This window comes from Oncorhynchus mykiss, chromosome 12 (genome assembly GCF_013265735.2).
Source record: "Oncorhynchus mykiss isolate Arlee chromosome 12, USDA_OmykA_1.1, whole genome shotgun sequence".
Taxonomy (NCBI): domain Eukaryota; kingdom Metazoa; phylum Chordata; class Actinopteri; order Salmoniformes; family Salmonidae; genus Oncorhynchus; species Oncorhynchus mykiss.
This window is the reverse complement of record NC_048576.1, coordinates 34,805,598-34,821,317: the sequence shown is the minus strand read 5'-3', so window position 1 is coordinate 34,821,317 and position 15,720 is coordinate 34,805,598. Positions and strand designations below refer to the sequence as shown.

The 15,720-nt window shown below is 41.8% G+C and overlaps 2 protein-coding genes across 11 annotated transcripts; one reads left to right on the top strand and one right to left on the bottom strand.

The window, feature by feature from the left end:
- Window positions 1–236: 236 nt before the first annotated feature.
- On the bottom strand, window positions 237–13,669 carry shpk (sedoheptulokinase). 7 transcript variants are annotated; one of them, XM_021623577.2, is made up of 13 exons: window positions 13,247–13,388; window positions 12,922–12,996; window positions 12,631–12,841; window positions 12,252–12,404; window positions 10,804–10,979; window positions 10,320–10,520; window positions 9,791–10,181; window positions 9,086–9,666; window positions 3,593–3,791; window positions 2,852–3,305; window positions 2,520–2,662; window positions 1,959–2,262; window positions 237–1,718 (listed from the first exon to the last, which is right to left on the bottom strand). In XM_021623577.2, the coding sequence occupies exons 2-8, from the start codon at window positions 12,953–12,955 to the stop codon at window positions 9,642–9,644; spliced, it is 1,191 nt and encodes a 396-aa protein (XP_021479252.1). In that variant the 5' UTR covers window positions 12,956–12,996; window positions 13,247–13,388; the 3' UTR covers window positions 237–1,718; window positions 1,959–2,262; window positions 2,520–2,662; window positions 2,852–3,305; window positions 3,593–3,791; window positions 9,086–9,641. The 7 variants fall into 7 exon arrangements, with proteins under 7 accessions (XP_021479252.1, XP_021479251.1, XP_021479254.1 ...); XM_021623576.2 differs by having other exon boundaries at window positions 12,922–13,063; window positions 13,236–13,367; XM_021623579.2 differs by having other exon boundaries at window positions 238–1,718; window positions 12,631–12,814; window positions 12,922–13,063; window positions 13,236–13,428.
- Window positions 13,643–15,597, top strand: LOC110537499 (ER membrane protein complex subunit 6). Of its 4 annotated transcripts, none has more exons than XM_021623581.2 (2): window positions 13,643–13,873; window positions 14,027–15,597. In XM_021623581.2, exon 2 carries the CDS (start codon window positions 14,065–14,067, stop codon window positions 14,398–14,400), a length of 336 nt encoding a protein of 111 aa, XP_021479256.1. In that variant the 5' UTR covers window positions 13,643–13,873; window positions 14,027–14,064; the 3' UTR covers window positions 14,401–15,597. The 4 variants fall into 4 exon arrangements, 3 of the variants coding, with proteins under 3 accessions (XP_021479256.1, XP_021479257.1, XP_036793360.1); XR_002475637.2 differs by having other exon boundaries at window positions 13,656–13,873; window positions 14,024–15,597; XM_021623582.2 differs by having other exon boundaries at window positions 13,660–13,728; window positions 14,024–15,597.
- The last annotated feature ends 123 nt before the right edge of the window (window positions 15,598–15,720 follow it).

The following is a 15,720-nucleotide window of genomic DNA, read 5'->3' as shown; positions in this document are numbered from 1 at the left end:
ATTTGGGGATTTCTATGTTTTGGCCTAGTATGGTTCTCAATCAGAGGCAGGTATCATTAGTTGTCTCTGATTGAGAATCATACTTAGGTAGCCTGGGTTTCACTGTGTGTGTGTGGGTGTTTGTTTCCGTGTCTGTGTTTTTCACCACACGGTACTGTTTTGGGTTTCGGTCATTCCACGTTTATTGTTTTTTGTATTCAGTTGTTCATGTGTACTATTTCTTATTAAAAGAACCATGGACACTTACCACGCCGCATATTGGTCCTCCGATCCTTTTCACCTCTCCTCTTCGGAAGAAGAGGAGGAAATCCCTTACAGACACTTACAGTATGAAACACTAATTTCCTAGCCACACATGGCATGGCTTAGGATGGCTTTCACACATACAGTATGTAAAATCACACATCACACATGCACACACCCCTCCTGGGAATAAGTGACAGGCTTCTACTGCTGTAAAAAGTTGACCCGCTAGACTCAGGAATTACTGTCTGGTATGCTCCAGAGTAAAAGGTGGCTGGATATCAGAGAGTGAGAGAAATTGAGCTGAAGTGAAAATTGTTTCTATGGACAGCACTTTGGCAACACTGATTTGATCTCCTACATGATGTTCGCCTGGATCCAAACTGAGTTGCTCAGTTTCAGCTAGAATAATGCTAGAATAATGTATCTTATTGTGATCATGCAGAAAGACCTCACCGTTCCCTTCTTCCTCTTGTAGGCGGTTAAGAAAAACATCTGAGCAGCGAACTTGTCCCACTCCTCCAGTTCAGAGGCTCAATTTTGAGCATCGCATGGCGATTCTAAAATAAAATGGATACTACTACCCACTGGGCACACATTGGTTGAATCAACGTTGTTTCCGCATCATTTCAATTAAATTAAGTTGAACCAATGTGGAATAGATGTTGAATTGACATCTGTGCCCAGTGGGTAGAATCACACTTTGATGCAAGTAGGTCTTACTTTTGGTCTCTCTTTCTCTTGAAATGCATTTTCTTACAGTACACGTACCCCCGAGACACACCCACAGAGAGGTTGGAGCACAGGGTCAACCACCACGCAGCACCCCTGGAGCAGATAAGGGTTGAGTGCCTTTCTCAAGGGCACAACGACAGGAGATGGCATTTAGAGCCCCATTTAAACCTGGTGCTAACATGTCCTTAATCTTGTACACATTCTGATTGTACCCACTTTTCTAGACAGGTTTAGACGATTAAAAGATGCATTGTGATCTGATCTTCCTGACCACCTCCGAATGTAGTCAGGCACATTGTGTGTAGACGGAGCTGAACAGTGAAACCATTTAAATAATCATTATCCAGCCCTCTTAAATCATTGACAGGAGGCACCATTTTCTCAGGCCATCAATATGTGTCTTTAAATAAATACATATTATTTTGAAAGAATATTTCTGAAATAATTTGCATACAGGGAGGGATCAGGAAATCTGGTCAAAATGCAGACACAGTGTAGATACATGTGAACAAGATCAGGACAACGGATGCGTTGTAGCACCAAATGGGGCTAATGATTTGATCCTTATTATATTAACGCTGTAGACAATCTCCAGGGCAGAATTCTTCTCCTAGGAGTCACAGTGAGGCCAAATCGTCCAGGGAGGAAGGGACAGGTCTGTACACCCACTCAGTGAATTATCGGGACAGGTGTCTGGTCTCCCTCTCATGAAACTCATGATGCATCATGTTCTCAAACAGCTAGAGGAAGAATATAACAATTGGCCAACACTTAATGGAAGGATGTAGCACATTATCATAACCACATATGGAGGAACAATGTATTTTCTTCTGATGTCTAACATGAACAAAATATTACATTAAAGATCAGATGGCTTAATTTGTAAACAACAAACTGTTGATCTGTTCTCCAGTAGGTCTACATAGAGTAGTGGGCCGAACAACCATACAACATTACTCCATATCAGACACGTTCCTTACCCTGATCTTGCCAAACTTGGCAGACAGTTTTATAGGCGTCAGGCCATGGTTGTTGTCCAAGTCCTCCAGCCTCCACCTGGGGTGCAGGCGAGCAGCAGTGGTGAGGTGATGTAGTCGTACATGGAGGCGATGAAGTCCGTGTTCTCTGGTGTGTTATCAGTTGACACCACCACCAGGGCATGCAGCACCATGTTACCCAGGGAGTCCCTCTCTCTCACATCCACCCAATGGTAGGAGTTCTCCAGCAGGAAGTCATCTACCTCAGACTGGTTGGTGCAAACAGCCAGGGGCAGAGTCAGCTCACCTGGAAACACATTTCCCTCACTTTAATGTATTTTCCATCACTCTACCCACTACAACAGTGACAATTGTATTTTCTGGATATGCAAACACACTTTCTGTAATGTTTCACAAAACACTTTCATGCAATTCCCTAAGTCATAAACAAGGGAATTATTATTCTCTCAGAGGAATGACTAGAGGTCTGACAAGCAGGAAAGTCTGTTGCAAACCTACCAGAGGAGGGCACTGTTCAAGGCTCAGTGATACTGACACACTCACCAAACTACAGTAGAAGCTGAGTAGATCATGAGGCTGGAAGAATTTCCCACAGGCTTCGGCATGGACTTCTGCTCCTTCCTTGATCAATAGCTGAACAGAATAGGCGCTCCTTCTCTCAATGGCAATATGAAGGGCTGTTTGCCCTGAATGATACAGAGAAAGAAAGGATAGACAGTCAGAAAATGCATGGCCTTACACATAAACTAACATGTCTGTATTTTTATATTGAGGGCTGTTGAGGGCTGTGTACATAAAACTGAGTTGTCAGAAGCATGGTGTAGAATAGATGAACAACATCAAGTAATGATAATTCTGGTTATATGAAAGTTCACCTTTGTAATAGCTGTCGGTGTATGCTACATTTATAAATGATTTGATGTCCCCCATCTTCTTTGAGATGTCAAGGAGAAATGTAATTGCGTTATTTCTGCCGTCTCTCAGATTCAGTAGAGCCTTCAGCAGGGTGTTTTTACCATACGATTGATCTAGGAGAGCCGGAGGTGAAAGAATGGAGTATAAAAGAATACACAGACTAAAAATATTATCCATTTACATGACATGAACATGAAGCTGTAAAGTACTAATGTACAATGGTATCCTAAAATGCAAACATTATACAATACTACAGAATATAATACACAGTCTGCCTAACACTCAGTGTTGGAGAGCTTCTTCATGGACTGATGCAGGTACTGAACCAGACCCTCAAGCTTCATGACATTCCCAGTGGACACAGCCTCAAACAGCGCCCCCTCCTCTTTGTTCTCCTCCAAACCTTTTATTTTCCTACAAAGAAACATGTTAGACTTTAGTATTGGGAAAGCATTTATCTTTCAATTAGAAAACAAAATACACATGGTCTTGCCCAAAAGAGCTTTAAAACAAAAGGCCTTATTCTAATGATATCGTAAATGAGCTTCTGATTAACAAATCCTTCCCCCTGAGGAAGACAGGTGTGTCCTCTCAAACAGTGTTAAAACTGTTATTAGTGTTACTACAATATGGCTATAAACACCAATTGTCCCCATACAGCACAGTGTGTGTTATTATGTTCAGTGAATGGCACGTCTCACTTGTCAAAGTTGAGATTGAATCTTATCTTTGGTATGGCCTTCTCCAGTTCCTCCTGTTAGTCTGAGTCCATGGTGGTCAGGCTTCTTCACCTGTCTGCTCTGTGCCCTCTCATCATTCTTCCTGTCAACTGTCTCCAGAGAGAAGGTAGGGTACTCTAGGTCCATTGCCTTGCTCATAATGACTCCTCACACCGATGGTCTGGAAGAGACGATACAATGATAACACATCACATTCATGTAAATACAGTGTGTTCAGTATGTTATAAATCCCCTGAGAGGATTTACCAAATCTAATTGAATTACATTGTAATGCAGTGAGGGACTGCATTCATGGTTCTCTTCCTAAGTTTTGACCTGGTCAAATATTGTTTGGTCATACACATTTTAATAACTTGACATTGAATTTACATATGACCAAAAGTGATTTCTTACATTTATCTAAAAGGTGCCGTAAAATGTTCATAGATCCTCTGAAACATGGTAGGAGAGTTGACCTCTGAATACACCAGCTTTAAGATATGTGATGTTTCACCCCCAGATGGCTAACAAAGCTGGTTATTTATTAGTACTTCCCCATTACAACTGTAATAGAAAACTTTAACCAGGCCTTAAACCCATTCTTTACTCAAATGACAGAAAAAATATTCCCAGTTCAGTTTAAAATTAGGACAGCATGTACTGAGACACATGGTTAATAATCTCGTACATCTCCAAATTAAATTGATCAGAATTAATAATTACTATGGGGATTTAAATTATTTCTCCCTGTTACGTCTGTCGTTAGATGAATGAGACCAAAGCGCAGCGTGGAAAGTGTTCATGATTTTAAATACTGAACACCGACAAAACAACAAAATACAAAACCGAACTCAACGTTCTGCAGGGCTAGACAGCAACAATGCAAAAACAAGATCCCACAATCTAAGGTGGGAAAAAGGGCTGCCTAAGTATGATCCCCAATCAGAGACAACGATAAACAGCTGCCTCTGATTGGGAACCATACTAGGCCAACAAAGAAATAGAGACATAGATTTGCCCACCCAAGTCACACCCTGACCTAACCAAATAGAGAATAAACAAGGCTCTCTAAGGTCAGGGCGTGACACTCCCAGGGAGGATGGCGTGAACGACTTGTTTTGTTATTATTTCCCTCAACATGCCTTAAAAAAGAGGAAGGGGTAGACAATGATTCAGAGTGAAACTGTAAAGTTTTTCTCTGCCCACAATGAGGTGAACATCACATGTGGAAGATCAGAAAGAAGTCAGGACCATAATTCAACCACGTGTCCTTCCCCATTTATAACCCAGCACATCTATATCCATCTCATTCTCATCAAATATTTCAGGTTGATACCCTTGATTAAACCACATAATTGAGACAAATCAACATAACTGTGTTTTAGAGGCTACAGCATTCTGAAAACAAATCATATAATGCACAACATTAGTCACATTTGTTTTTTGAGCAACATAATGCTATTCTGCTGATACATTATTGTAAAACTAATGTGTCCCTCGGGTCCATTTGCATGGCACCACACTCACTCAGCGTAAAACAGTGTGCATGTGAACAAAGACTCTTATCCACTCTATGAGATCATGTCTGTATGCATAATTGATGTGGCCATTTTTCTGTCACTTGATCTACTTTTCGGATCCTCATCTACTTGTCTCATAATGCTGCTGGACCCATTGGGGCTCAAGATGACTTCCTCTCAGACAAAAAAAATATGATTACCAACCCCTCCCTACTAATAAAAAGATATACAAAAACAAATCTACAATGACATCTCCCTCACCACAATGTATATTATGTTTCTCACTTGAAAACATTATTGTTTTTCTCATTTTAATAGACATAACATTAACTGCAGTATAGCTGAAATTCAGGCTAAGTAATCTAGTTGTTGTGCTTTTTAATCTGCTCTGATACAGTCTGTCTGTAACTGTGTACATTTGAATTGTCCTCCTGTGCAGGCCTTGTTTAAAAACGACTAGACTTGTAGACAATGACATCATGTATCGTCATGGAAACAATACATTTTAGAATTGCAGTTTCAGACACGTGTAATTAATAATGCGCATGCAATGCCAAACAGTGAGAAATTGTGATTTGGTTATCTTCATGGTATCTACTGGAAGCCTACATAGTAGTTTCTCTCAGTGATCTCATGCACAACATGTTGACTGAAGTGAATGTTTACAGTTTTAAAAACTCTCCTACATTTCAGTTAAAGCAATAGAAGAACTGAAAGCTTCTCACATAAACAAAACAAATGAAAGCCATCATCAACACATAATCATTCAAACAAGGACATGAAACCATCTGGGATCTAACATACAGATAACTGTGTACTTATACAGAAATTAATTCATTCCTTCCGTGCCAGTATAAAGAGCATTTCACTGAGTGGTCTGTTGGATCACATTTTCTCTTATGTCTCTGTCCATCATATCATCTTTATATTAAATAAAGGTCTTAAATCCACAACCACAAGACAATTCAACCTCTACAAGCAGAGGGTGTATGAATCTTACTCACTACAACTGTGAGTAGTAGTGAGATTCATACACACACGCAGGGAGTATCAGAGAGTATAAGAGTACATTACCACCAGAGAGAGCTCTGCTCTGAGAGCTTAGAAGGCTACATGGCTGACCCTTGGGTTTATTGACCCGGCCTCTGTAGCACAGCTGCGACAGCAATGATAGTGACCAGGAGATGCACAAAGGATCTTAGCTAATTGTTATGAAAGTTGACAAATAACAGATTTATTGTAAAGGTATGTTGTTAACATTATATTAACAAGTAAATGGACATCAGCTTAGCCATTGGCTCTTGTTTATGCATAAGCACCATATGTATACATACTGTATCCCTATTGATAAAAACATAGAACACCACATCCCCTTGGGTTGTGCCGTGGCGGAGGTCTTTGTGGGCTATACTCAGCCTTGTCTCAGGATGGTAAGTTGGTAGTTGAAGATATCCCTCTAGTGGTGTGGGGGCTGTGCTTTGGCAAAGTGGGTGGGGTTATATCCTTCCTGTTTGGCCCTGTCCGGGGGTGTCATCGGATGGGGCCCCAGTGTCTCCTGACCCCTCCTGTCTCAGCCTCCAGTATTTATGCTGCAGTAGTTTATGTGTCGTGGGGCTAGGGTCAGTTTGTTATATCTGGAGTACTTCTCCTGTCCTATCCGGTGTCCTGTGTGAATTTAAGTATGCTCTCTCTCTAATTCTCTCTTTCTTTCTCTCTCTCGGAGGACCTGAGCCCTAGGACCATGCCTCAGGACTACCTGACATGATGACTCCTTGCTGTCCCCAGTCGACCTGGCCGTGCTGCTGCTCCAGTTTCAACTGTTCTGCCTGTGATTATTATTATTTGACCATGCTGGTCATTTATGAACATTTGAACATCTTGGCCATGTTCTGTTATAATCTCCACCCGGCACAGCCAGAAGAGGACTGGCCACCCCACATAGCCTGGTTCCTCTCTAGGTTTCTTCCTAGGTTTTGGCCTTTCTAGGGAGTTTTTCCTAGCCACCGTGCTTCTACACCTGCATTGCTTGCTGTTTGGGGTTTTAGGCTGGGTTTCTGTACAGCACTTTGAGATATCAGCTGATGTACGAAGGGCTATATAAATAAATTTGATTTGATTTGATAGTTGATAAGGTGTTGGACCAACATTGTTAGTAAATCCTCAAAGTTGGATGGCAAGGTAAAATTAGCTAATTCAGCATTTCACAATCTCTGCTTCAAAAGTTAATTTCAGTGTCCTGATTTGCCCCTTGTTGTACAACATTATGTTGCAAATGCTTAGCCAAAATATCATCCCCTTCTCATTACTTCACACATTTAGTAGCCTACAACATTTTGCACAACTGACCAGAGGTTTTCTAATGTCCCTATAAGACCTAATGGTACTGTCTAGTTAGTTAGAGGCACAGGCATCTATCTATCTTCTTGAATACTTTGTATACGTCAAAACAATGTAATAACACAAAAGTAGATGATTAATCTACAATGAACCAAAAAATATAAACGCAACATAAAAGTAAAAGTGCTTCATGAACTGAAATAAAAGATCCCAGAAATGTTCCATACACACAAAAAGCTTATTTCTCTGTTTTACATCCCAGTTAGTGAGCATTTCTTCTTTGAAAAAATAATCCATCCACCTGTTAGGTGTTGCATATCAAGAAGCTGATTAAACAGTATGATCATTGCACAGATGCACCTTGTGCTGGGGACAATAAAAGGCCACTCTAAAATGTGCCACAAGTTTTGAGGGCGCGTGCAATTGACATGATGACTGCAGGAATGTCCACCAGAACTGTTGCCAGAGAATTTAATGTTCATTTCTCTACTACGTCGTTTTAGAGAATTTGGCAGTACGTCCAACTGGTCTCACAACCTCAGACCACATGTAACCCCACCAACCCAGGACCTCCACATCCGGCTTCTTCACCTGCGCGATCGTCTGAGACCAAAATTTGCACAAACTGTCAGAAACTGTCTCAGGGAAGCTCGTCTGTATGCTCGTTCTCCTCACCAGGGTCTTGACCTGACTGCAGTTCGGCATAGACTTCAGTGGGAAAACGCTCACCTTCAATGGCCACTGACACGCTGGAGAAGCGTGCCCTTCACGGATGAATCCTCGTTTCAACTGTACTGGACAGATGGCAGACAGCATGTATGGCGTCGTGTGGATGAGAGGGTTTCTGATGAGAACCTCATGATGGTGGTGGGGTTAGGGTATAGGCAGGCATAAGCTACGGACAACGAACACAATTTCATTTTATTGATGGCAATTGTAATGCACAAAGACACCATGATGAGATACTGAGATCCATTGTCATGCCATTCATCCACCGCCATCATATCATGTTTCAGCAAGACAAAGTCCCGTGTCGCAAGGATTTGTACACAATTCCTGTAAACTGAATTTCCCAGTTCTTCCATGGCCTGCATACTGTACGCACCAGACATGTCAATCATTGAGGATACTCTGGATCAACGTGTGTACGACAGCGTGTTCCAGTTCCCGCCAATATCCACCAACATGTTGGTAAATGTTGATCACACCAGATACAGACTGGTTTTCTGATCCACGGCCCTACCTTTTTTTTAAGGTATCTGTGACCAACAGCTGCATATCTGTATTCCCAGTCATGTGAAATCCACAGATTTCCATTGACTGATTTTCTTATATGAACTGTACCTCGGTAAAAAAAAAATGAAATTGCATGTTGCATTTATATTTTTGTTCAGTGTAATTATACAGCGGTGGCAGTGTAGCCTAGTGGTTAGGGCGTTGGACAAGTAACCGAAAGGTTGCAAGATCGAATCCCCGAGTTGACAAGGTACAAAATCTGTCGTTCTGCCCCTCAACAAGGCAGTTAACCCACTGTTCCTAGCCTGTCATTGAAAATAAGAATTTGTTCTTAACTGACTTGCCTAGTTAAATAAAGGTTAAAAAAAAAATCATTACTTACTTATTGTTTTGAATGTCTCATCACAGGGGGTTTACTTCTCCTTTCATATGACATATAACATTCAGTTCTTCTTTCTTTCAGAACCACTTTGCAGAGCTTCCCGAGAGTCTGCCTTTTCTCAGCTCTACCAACATGCTTTGTTGTTGGTGAGTCTGTTCCTGTGACTAATATTGTGGTCAGAAAACCTCTGCTGATTAGAATAGACTGATATATAGTTAGAGGCATCAACAAGATTTAGGATTTATTTACATGCCATTATAACATAACAATTGAATCATTAAGTAAAAACAGTTGTAATCATTATCAATACTAAAATCGTACCTAAGTAATTATTTCTAATAACACTGATATGTAAGCTAGCAGTAGCAGAACAATGTTTTAGTTGAAATTTCAAGTGCACTAATGCAAACATTAATAAAGTACTTTTTTTTACTGTAGTTAACTATACATTACCAATTACCACTTACTATAGGCCTAATTAAACTTTTAGTTCATACTATAAATGTGAGACATCATCTTGATTGGAGATTGCACTATGAATTTCCAATAGTATTCATTAATAAACATGTCTGAGGATATCCCTGGAATGTAAAATAAGCATGATGTTTATTGTAATAGTCTCTGTTAGCCATTCAGAAAAACTACAATTCAAGTATTCAAATATGCAAGTAAACAAATAGTCCCTCTGTGTGAATCATAACTCACATTCTGTCATGAAAGACTATCGCCACACCCACAGCTGAGTCCACATCCTGTCCATATTCCACAGGCAGAGGAAACGCCCTTTCTGCTTCCTGTCTGAGTACTGCGTTACGGGATAAGGCACTCCCACTGCCCTTGATCCTTTGCACTCCGGCCTCCAGCAGGAAGACCGGGTGCATCATGCAGGTGATATTGTCCAGAACACCACGGCACACCGCTCTGGTCATGTGGCCCAGGGAGAGGTTGGAAGGGTGTATGTTGGACACCTGGCCCAGGCTGAGCGGGTCATGTCTTTCCCCCAGGATGGTAGGACTAACCCTCAGGTCACTACTGTCCACTCCAAGGGCACATCTGATCAGCTTCTCATACAAGCTGGAGTCGCTCACTTCCACCTCTATTAGGTAAAAAGATGAAATAGGTGTAATGACTAAGTAGCTCTCATGGACTTAACATGCCTTCTGCAAGTGACACAAACGTACAGGGTTTGTGACTAAGTCAATGACAGTAGGTTAAAGTTTATGGATTAATTTACCTAGCTCGTTCATCCAGCCACTCAGCATGCCTACAAGAGTGGCCATCACGTTCCCTCCGTTGAGTGATGCTGCCACCGCCAAGTAGGAGCCATCAAAGTAAGGGAAGTAGGAGATGGAAGAGGTGGGATCAGGGATATTTGGCGGAGTGAAGTCAAGTGGCATGGCATAGGTCAGCTGGGCTGAAGTGCTTATATTGAGAACTGCAAAGAGGCACAGAAACAGTTACCTTATTATAATCAATGATAAAGTTTAATTTCAAAAGCAAAAGCTTAATCAATCCCTAGTTCCTATCATTAGCATTTAGGCACTCCAGTAGATCTGAAAGATGAATAGGTGTAAGCACAGAATTCTGAATTTCCCACCTAGTCTATTGGAAAGTTTAAAATCGAGCTGTTACCATATATAGCTTACACCTATTCAATCCTCATTCAGCAATAATATTGACATTCAAAGGTCAAACTGCCCTTCTTCACCAAACTTCACCTGCTTCCGTCCTGTCAGTCATGCTGGAGTAGACAGAACACTGGAAGTCCCCCAGGGCTGCCCCTACAGGTGTGCTGGCAGGGACGCCATGCCACTCACAGCACGTCTGACCAGCCATGCAGCCAGACGGCACACACTCAGGGAGCAGGTGCACAGGAAAGCCAGCATCCTTCAGACTAGAGCATGCACGCACACACACACACACACACACACACACACACACACACACACACACACACACACACACACACACACACACACACACACACACACACACACACACAAAGATACAGGTAACTGCCAAAATAACGGAAACACTTGAGTTGATTAAAGTCCCTATGCAGACGTTTTTATCTCAATATCAAATAATTTCTAGGTAACAATAAATAATTTCCTGTGATTGTTTTCGATCAAAATGGTCAAAAAGAAACAAAAAATTGCTTTTTAGCAAGAGCAATTTCTCAAGCAAGAATTTTGCTAGGACTGTCTGGGAGTGGTCTGAGTAGGGAGGGGAAACTGAAAACTAGCTGCTATTGGCAGAGAGGTTTAGAACAGTCTTTCTTTTTGTTCTATTGACTAATTTATCGCATGGTGATATCACCAGGCAGGCCAAAACTCCATCCCACCACAGGCTGTCTTTTAAAACAGCTCTTACACTAAAAGGGCATTATCATAATTTTCACAATTTCACAGTATTCTTCCAACACCATAGTGTGGAAGTATATACAAAACACAGAAAAATCTAGATTTTGATTGCACTGGGCCTTTAAGCAATTAACATCCCATCATGGCGCAGTGGTCTAAGGCCCTGCATCTCAGTGTTTGAGGCGTCGCTACAGACCCTGGTTCGATTCCAGGCTGTATCACAACCGGACGTGGTTGGGAGTCCCATAGGGCGGCGCACAATTGGCCCAGCGTTGTCCGGGTTTGGCCGGGGTAGGCGGTCATTGTAAATAAGAATTTGTTCTTAACTGACTTGCCTAGATAAATAAAATGCTGGGCAGGCCATTATTTTGGCTCCCATGGCTATGACCCCATACAATGACAATGCCCCATCCACAGGGCATGAGTGGTCACTGAATGGTTTGATGAACATGAAAACGATGTAAACCCAATTGAACACTTATGGGAGATTCTGGAGCGGCACCTAAGACAAGGATTTCCACCACCATCTACAAAACAGCAAATTATGGATTTGTCGAAGAAGAATGGTGTCCTCTCCAATAGAGTTCCAGACACTTAGAATCTATGCCAAGGTGCCCTATTAAGACACTTTATGCTTGTGTTTCCTCTATTTTGGCAGTTACCTGTACATGTTAGCTAACACACAACACAACACATGCATTCATATTATGTTCAGTATGTAGTGTGTTAGTAATAACATATTTTGTACTAAAAAGCAAACAATTGGTGCTAGAAGAGGAAGAAGGCCAGGATATTGTGTTCACATGTCTATGTTCCACTGGTTGGTGGCAGTGTTGAAGTAGCCCCAGCTGGCTGCATTCTGGCCAGTCATGACACAGCTATCCAAGCCACACAGCATGGACACCACATAGTCATGGATGGTTCCTGCCACCATGAAGTCAGACAGGAACTCCGGCCTGCATTCAAACACACAGTGAAAAGAATAATGACAAGCTTTCTGAATCTATTAGTCTATAGAGTAAACTGCTGATAAGTGCACATAGGATAAGTGTAAACTGGGTGTAATAGACATACACTTATCCTACATGTGTACTTATCAGGAGTCGACTGGCTGTATATGAAGTAAACCTATTCCTCAAAATCAGCCAAGTCATGTAGGCATAATATAATAGGCCTATGTACCTGTATTTCATGTACCAGAAGATAGTGGCACAACCAAAGCCTGTGGCTATGCTGAGATGTGAGTCTGGGTTTGGAAGAGTAGACAGGAAATCACTGTTGCAGCGCCCATCCTGCCAGGTGATTAGATGACTGGTGTCTCTAGGGCTGAAGTGGTGGCGGCTGTCTCCACCTGACCAATTACAGCCTGAGGGTAGACAGTGATGGTACAGGACTTGTTTGAATAAAGTGTTGTGATTTCTACATAAAAAATGTATACCACATAATAGTGGGTGACACGCTTTATGGTTTTACCTGTTTGTGCTTTCCAGAATACAACCCCATGCATTTGTCCAGACACCCCAATTCTACTGACATTCTGGAGCTTGTCTATGGGCAGAGAGGCAATGCACTCATTCAGAGTCGTTATGATTTGTACAGAGTCCTGCTCTTTGGCCTGCAAAGGAAAACCAATAATATAATATATAGTTAAGAAGAGGTCTATAAATTACAGGATTACGACCAATTTGAGATACAAATGCACAACAGCTTGAAAGGCTTAAAAGGCTGTACATTTGAAAGAGTGAAAGCTCATTATGTGCGGTGATTCAGAGAGAGGTGCCTGTCACCTGTCACATACATGCGTTTCGTCGCTGACGATATATGCCTTGGTTGGCAAAGAGAAGCTATCCGTTACTGTTTTTGAGTTAATATCAAGTAACACGACCTTGATTGAAGTAGTTCCTATGTCTATGCCGAGTACATATTTCGCCATGGTTGCTCCCCGGATAGCATTAGGCTCCTTATCCAATTAATAACTGTACGTTTTATCCAGAGCGCAGTGTTTATAAACAGTGCTCTACTATTTTGATCTCAGGCAGTCACCGTAGAGACCAAAGTTCATTACAAAGGTCACAACAAATACATCTTAAAAATATCACAAAATGTGAAGGTAATTTAATAAAATAAAATATTTGGGTGATTAAAAGTAGATAACTGAACACATTCGTCCACTGACTTCATAAAAAGCGAGCAGTTGAGACAAAAACAAATGTCCCAGAATGCATTTAACAAGAAAATGGCCGATTCAGAATGACGGGTCGCATCTGCTGTGCTAGCTAGGTTGAATTTTCTTTATTTCTGTAATTACATTCCAGCAGCGAAGCCGTTAGTAAATACATTCTGTAGGAATATTACGTGTCACAAACGATGTCCATTTGATGTGTTTGTGAAGTAAACGAAGCACTGTATATTATTTTTTCATTCGGTGAGTTACCAGCTAGCTACAGTCCAGATGTCAATTTAGCTAGCACTTTCGTTAGTAACAAAATAGGCTAGATTGACAAATGATTCACAATTTGTTCAAGATCATGAAAGTATTAGGCAACATGTAATCAGTAATGCATTTTTTTTGCAGCAGCAGCAGCTTTTACGTTGGCAATCAAATCAAGTGCAGACATGTCCTCAGTCATCGTAGCAAAACGAGAGGGACCACAGTTCATCAGCGAGGTCGCTGTGAGGGGAAACGCCGCCATGCTGGACTACTGTCGGACGTCTGTGTCGGCTCTGTCCGGGGCAACAGCCGGCATCCTTGGGCTCACAGGACTGTACGGATTTATCTTCTATTTCCTCGCCTCGTTTCTACTCTCCCTTCTTCTAATCCTCAAGGCTAGTCGCAGGTGGAACAAGTGCTTCAAGTCTCGGAGGATGCTCTTCACAGGAGGGCTCGTTGGAGGTCTTTTTACCTACGTCCTGTTCTGGACCTTCCTCTACGGAATGGTGCATGTGTACTAATATAGTTGACCAGAATGATTTTGGTTTTAACCCTAATGTCAGAGAAATTAATATTAACTGCCCACACACTGTTTGTAGATATAGGTGATTGATGAAATATGTTAGATTAACTGTTTATACAGCTATGTGAAGTACAATATATATGCAAAAGTATGTGGACACCCCTTCAAATTAGTGTATTTGGCAATTTCAGCCACACCCGTTGCTGACAGGTATACAACTGAGCACACAGCCATGGAATCTCCATAGACAAACATTAGCAGTAGAATAGCCTTACTGAAGAGCTCTGTGACTTTAAATGTAGCTCTGTCATAGGATGCCTCCTTTCCAACAAGTCAGTTAGTCAAATTTCTGCCCTGCTAGCGCTGCCCCGGTCAACTGTAAGTGCTGTTTTTGTGAAGTGGAAACGTCTAGGAGCAACAACTGCTCAGCTGTGAAGTGGTAGGCCACACAAACTCACAGAACGGGACCGTCGAGTGCTGTAACATGTAAAAATCAGGTGCCCTCAGTTGCAACACTCACTACAGAGTTCCAGACTGCCTCCGGAAGCAACATCAGCACAAACTGTTTGCCGGGAGCTTCATGAAATGGGTTTCCATGGCCGAGCAGCTGCACACAGGCATAGTGCCAACTGTAAAGTTTGGTGGAGGAGTAATAATAGTCTGGGTTTTTTTGGGGGGGTTCGGGCTAGGCCCCTTAGTTCCAGTGAAGGGAAATCTTAATGATTCTGTGCTTTGAACTTTGTGGCAACAGTTTGGGAAAGGCCCTTTCCTGTTTCAGCTTGACAATGCCCCCTGTGCACGGTCCAAACAGAAATGGTTTGTTGAGATTGGTGTGGATTGAATTTGACTGCCCTACACAGAGCCCTGACCTCAACCAAATCAAACACCTTTGGGATGAATTGGAATGCCGACTGCAGGTCAGATCTAATCACCCGACATCGGTGCCTGACCTTACTAATGCTCTTGTGGCTGAATGGAAGCAGGTCCCCGCAGCAATGTTCCAACGTCTAGTGGAAAGCCTTCCCAGAAGAGTGGTGGCTGTTATAGACACGAAGGGGGGGGACCAACTCCATATTAATGCCCATGTTTTTGAAATGAGATGTTGGACAAGCAAGTGTCCACATAAATTTGGTCATGTAGTGTATAAGTCAGCAACTCTATTTGTATACTAATAAAATATATCTCATGCACTGAACTGCTGCAGTATGTTATTGTTTCTATGCTCTATTGCATCTATAGGATAACTGAATTTTCCAAGTTCTCATCTAGCAGTTGACATGTTTTATAATAAGCATATCTAGGTTATAAACATTGTGAT

What these genes read in the sequence shown, in the direction of transcription:
- shpk (XM_036937464.1), bottom strand. Translation starts at nt 13,381, where the DNA reads ATGGCGAAATATGTACTCGGCATAGACATAGGAACTACTTCAATCAAG. An exon ending in ATTCTGGAAAGCACAAACAG is followed by an intron (nt 12,842 to 12,921) that starts GTAAAACCATAA and finishes TATTCAAACAAG; the next exon opens with TCCTGTACCATCACTGTCTA. An exon ending in TGGCTGGATGAACGAGCTAG is followed by an intron (nt 10,182 to 10,319) that starts GTAAATTAATCC and finishes TTTACCTAATAG; the next exon opens with AGGTGGAAGTGAGCGACTCC.
- LOC110537499 (XM_021623581.2), top strand. Translation starts at nt 14,065, where the DNA reads ATGTCCTCAGTCATCGTAGCAAAACGAGAGGGACCACAGTTCATCAGC.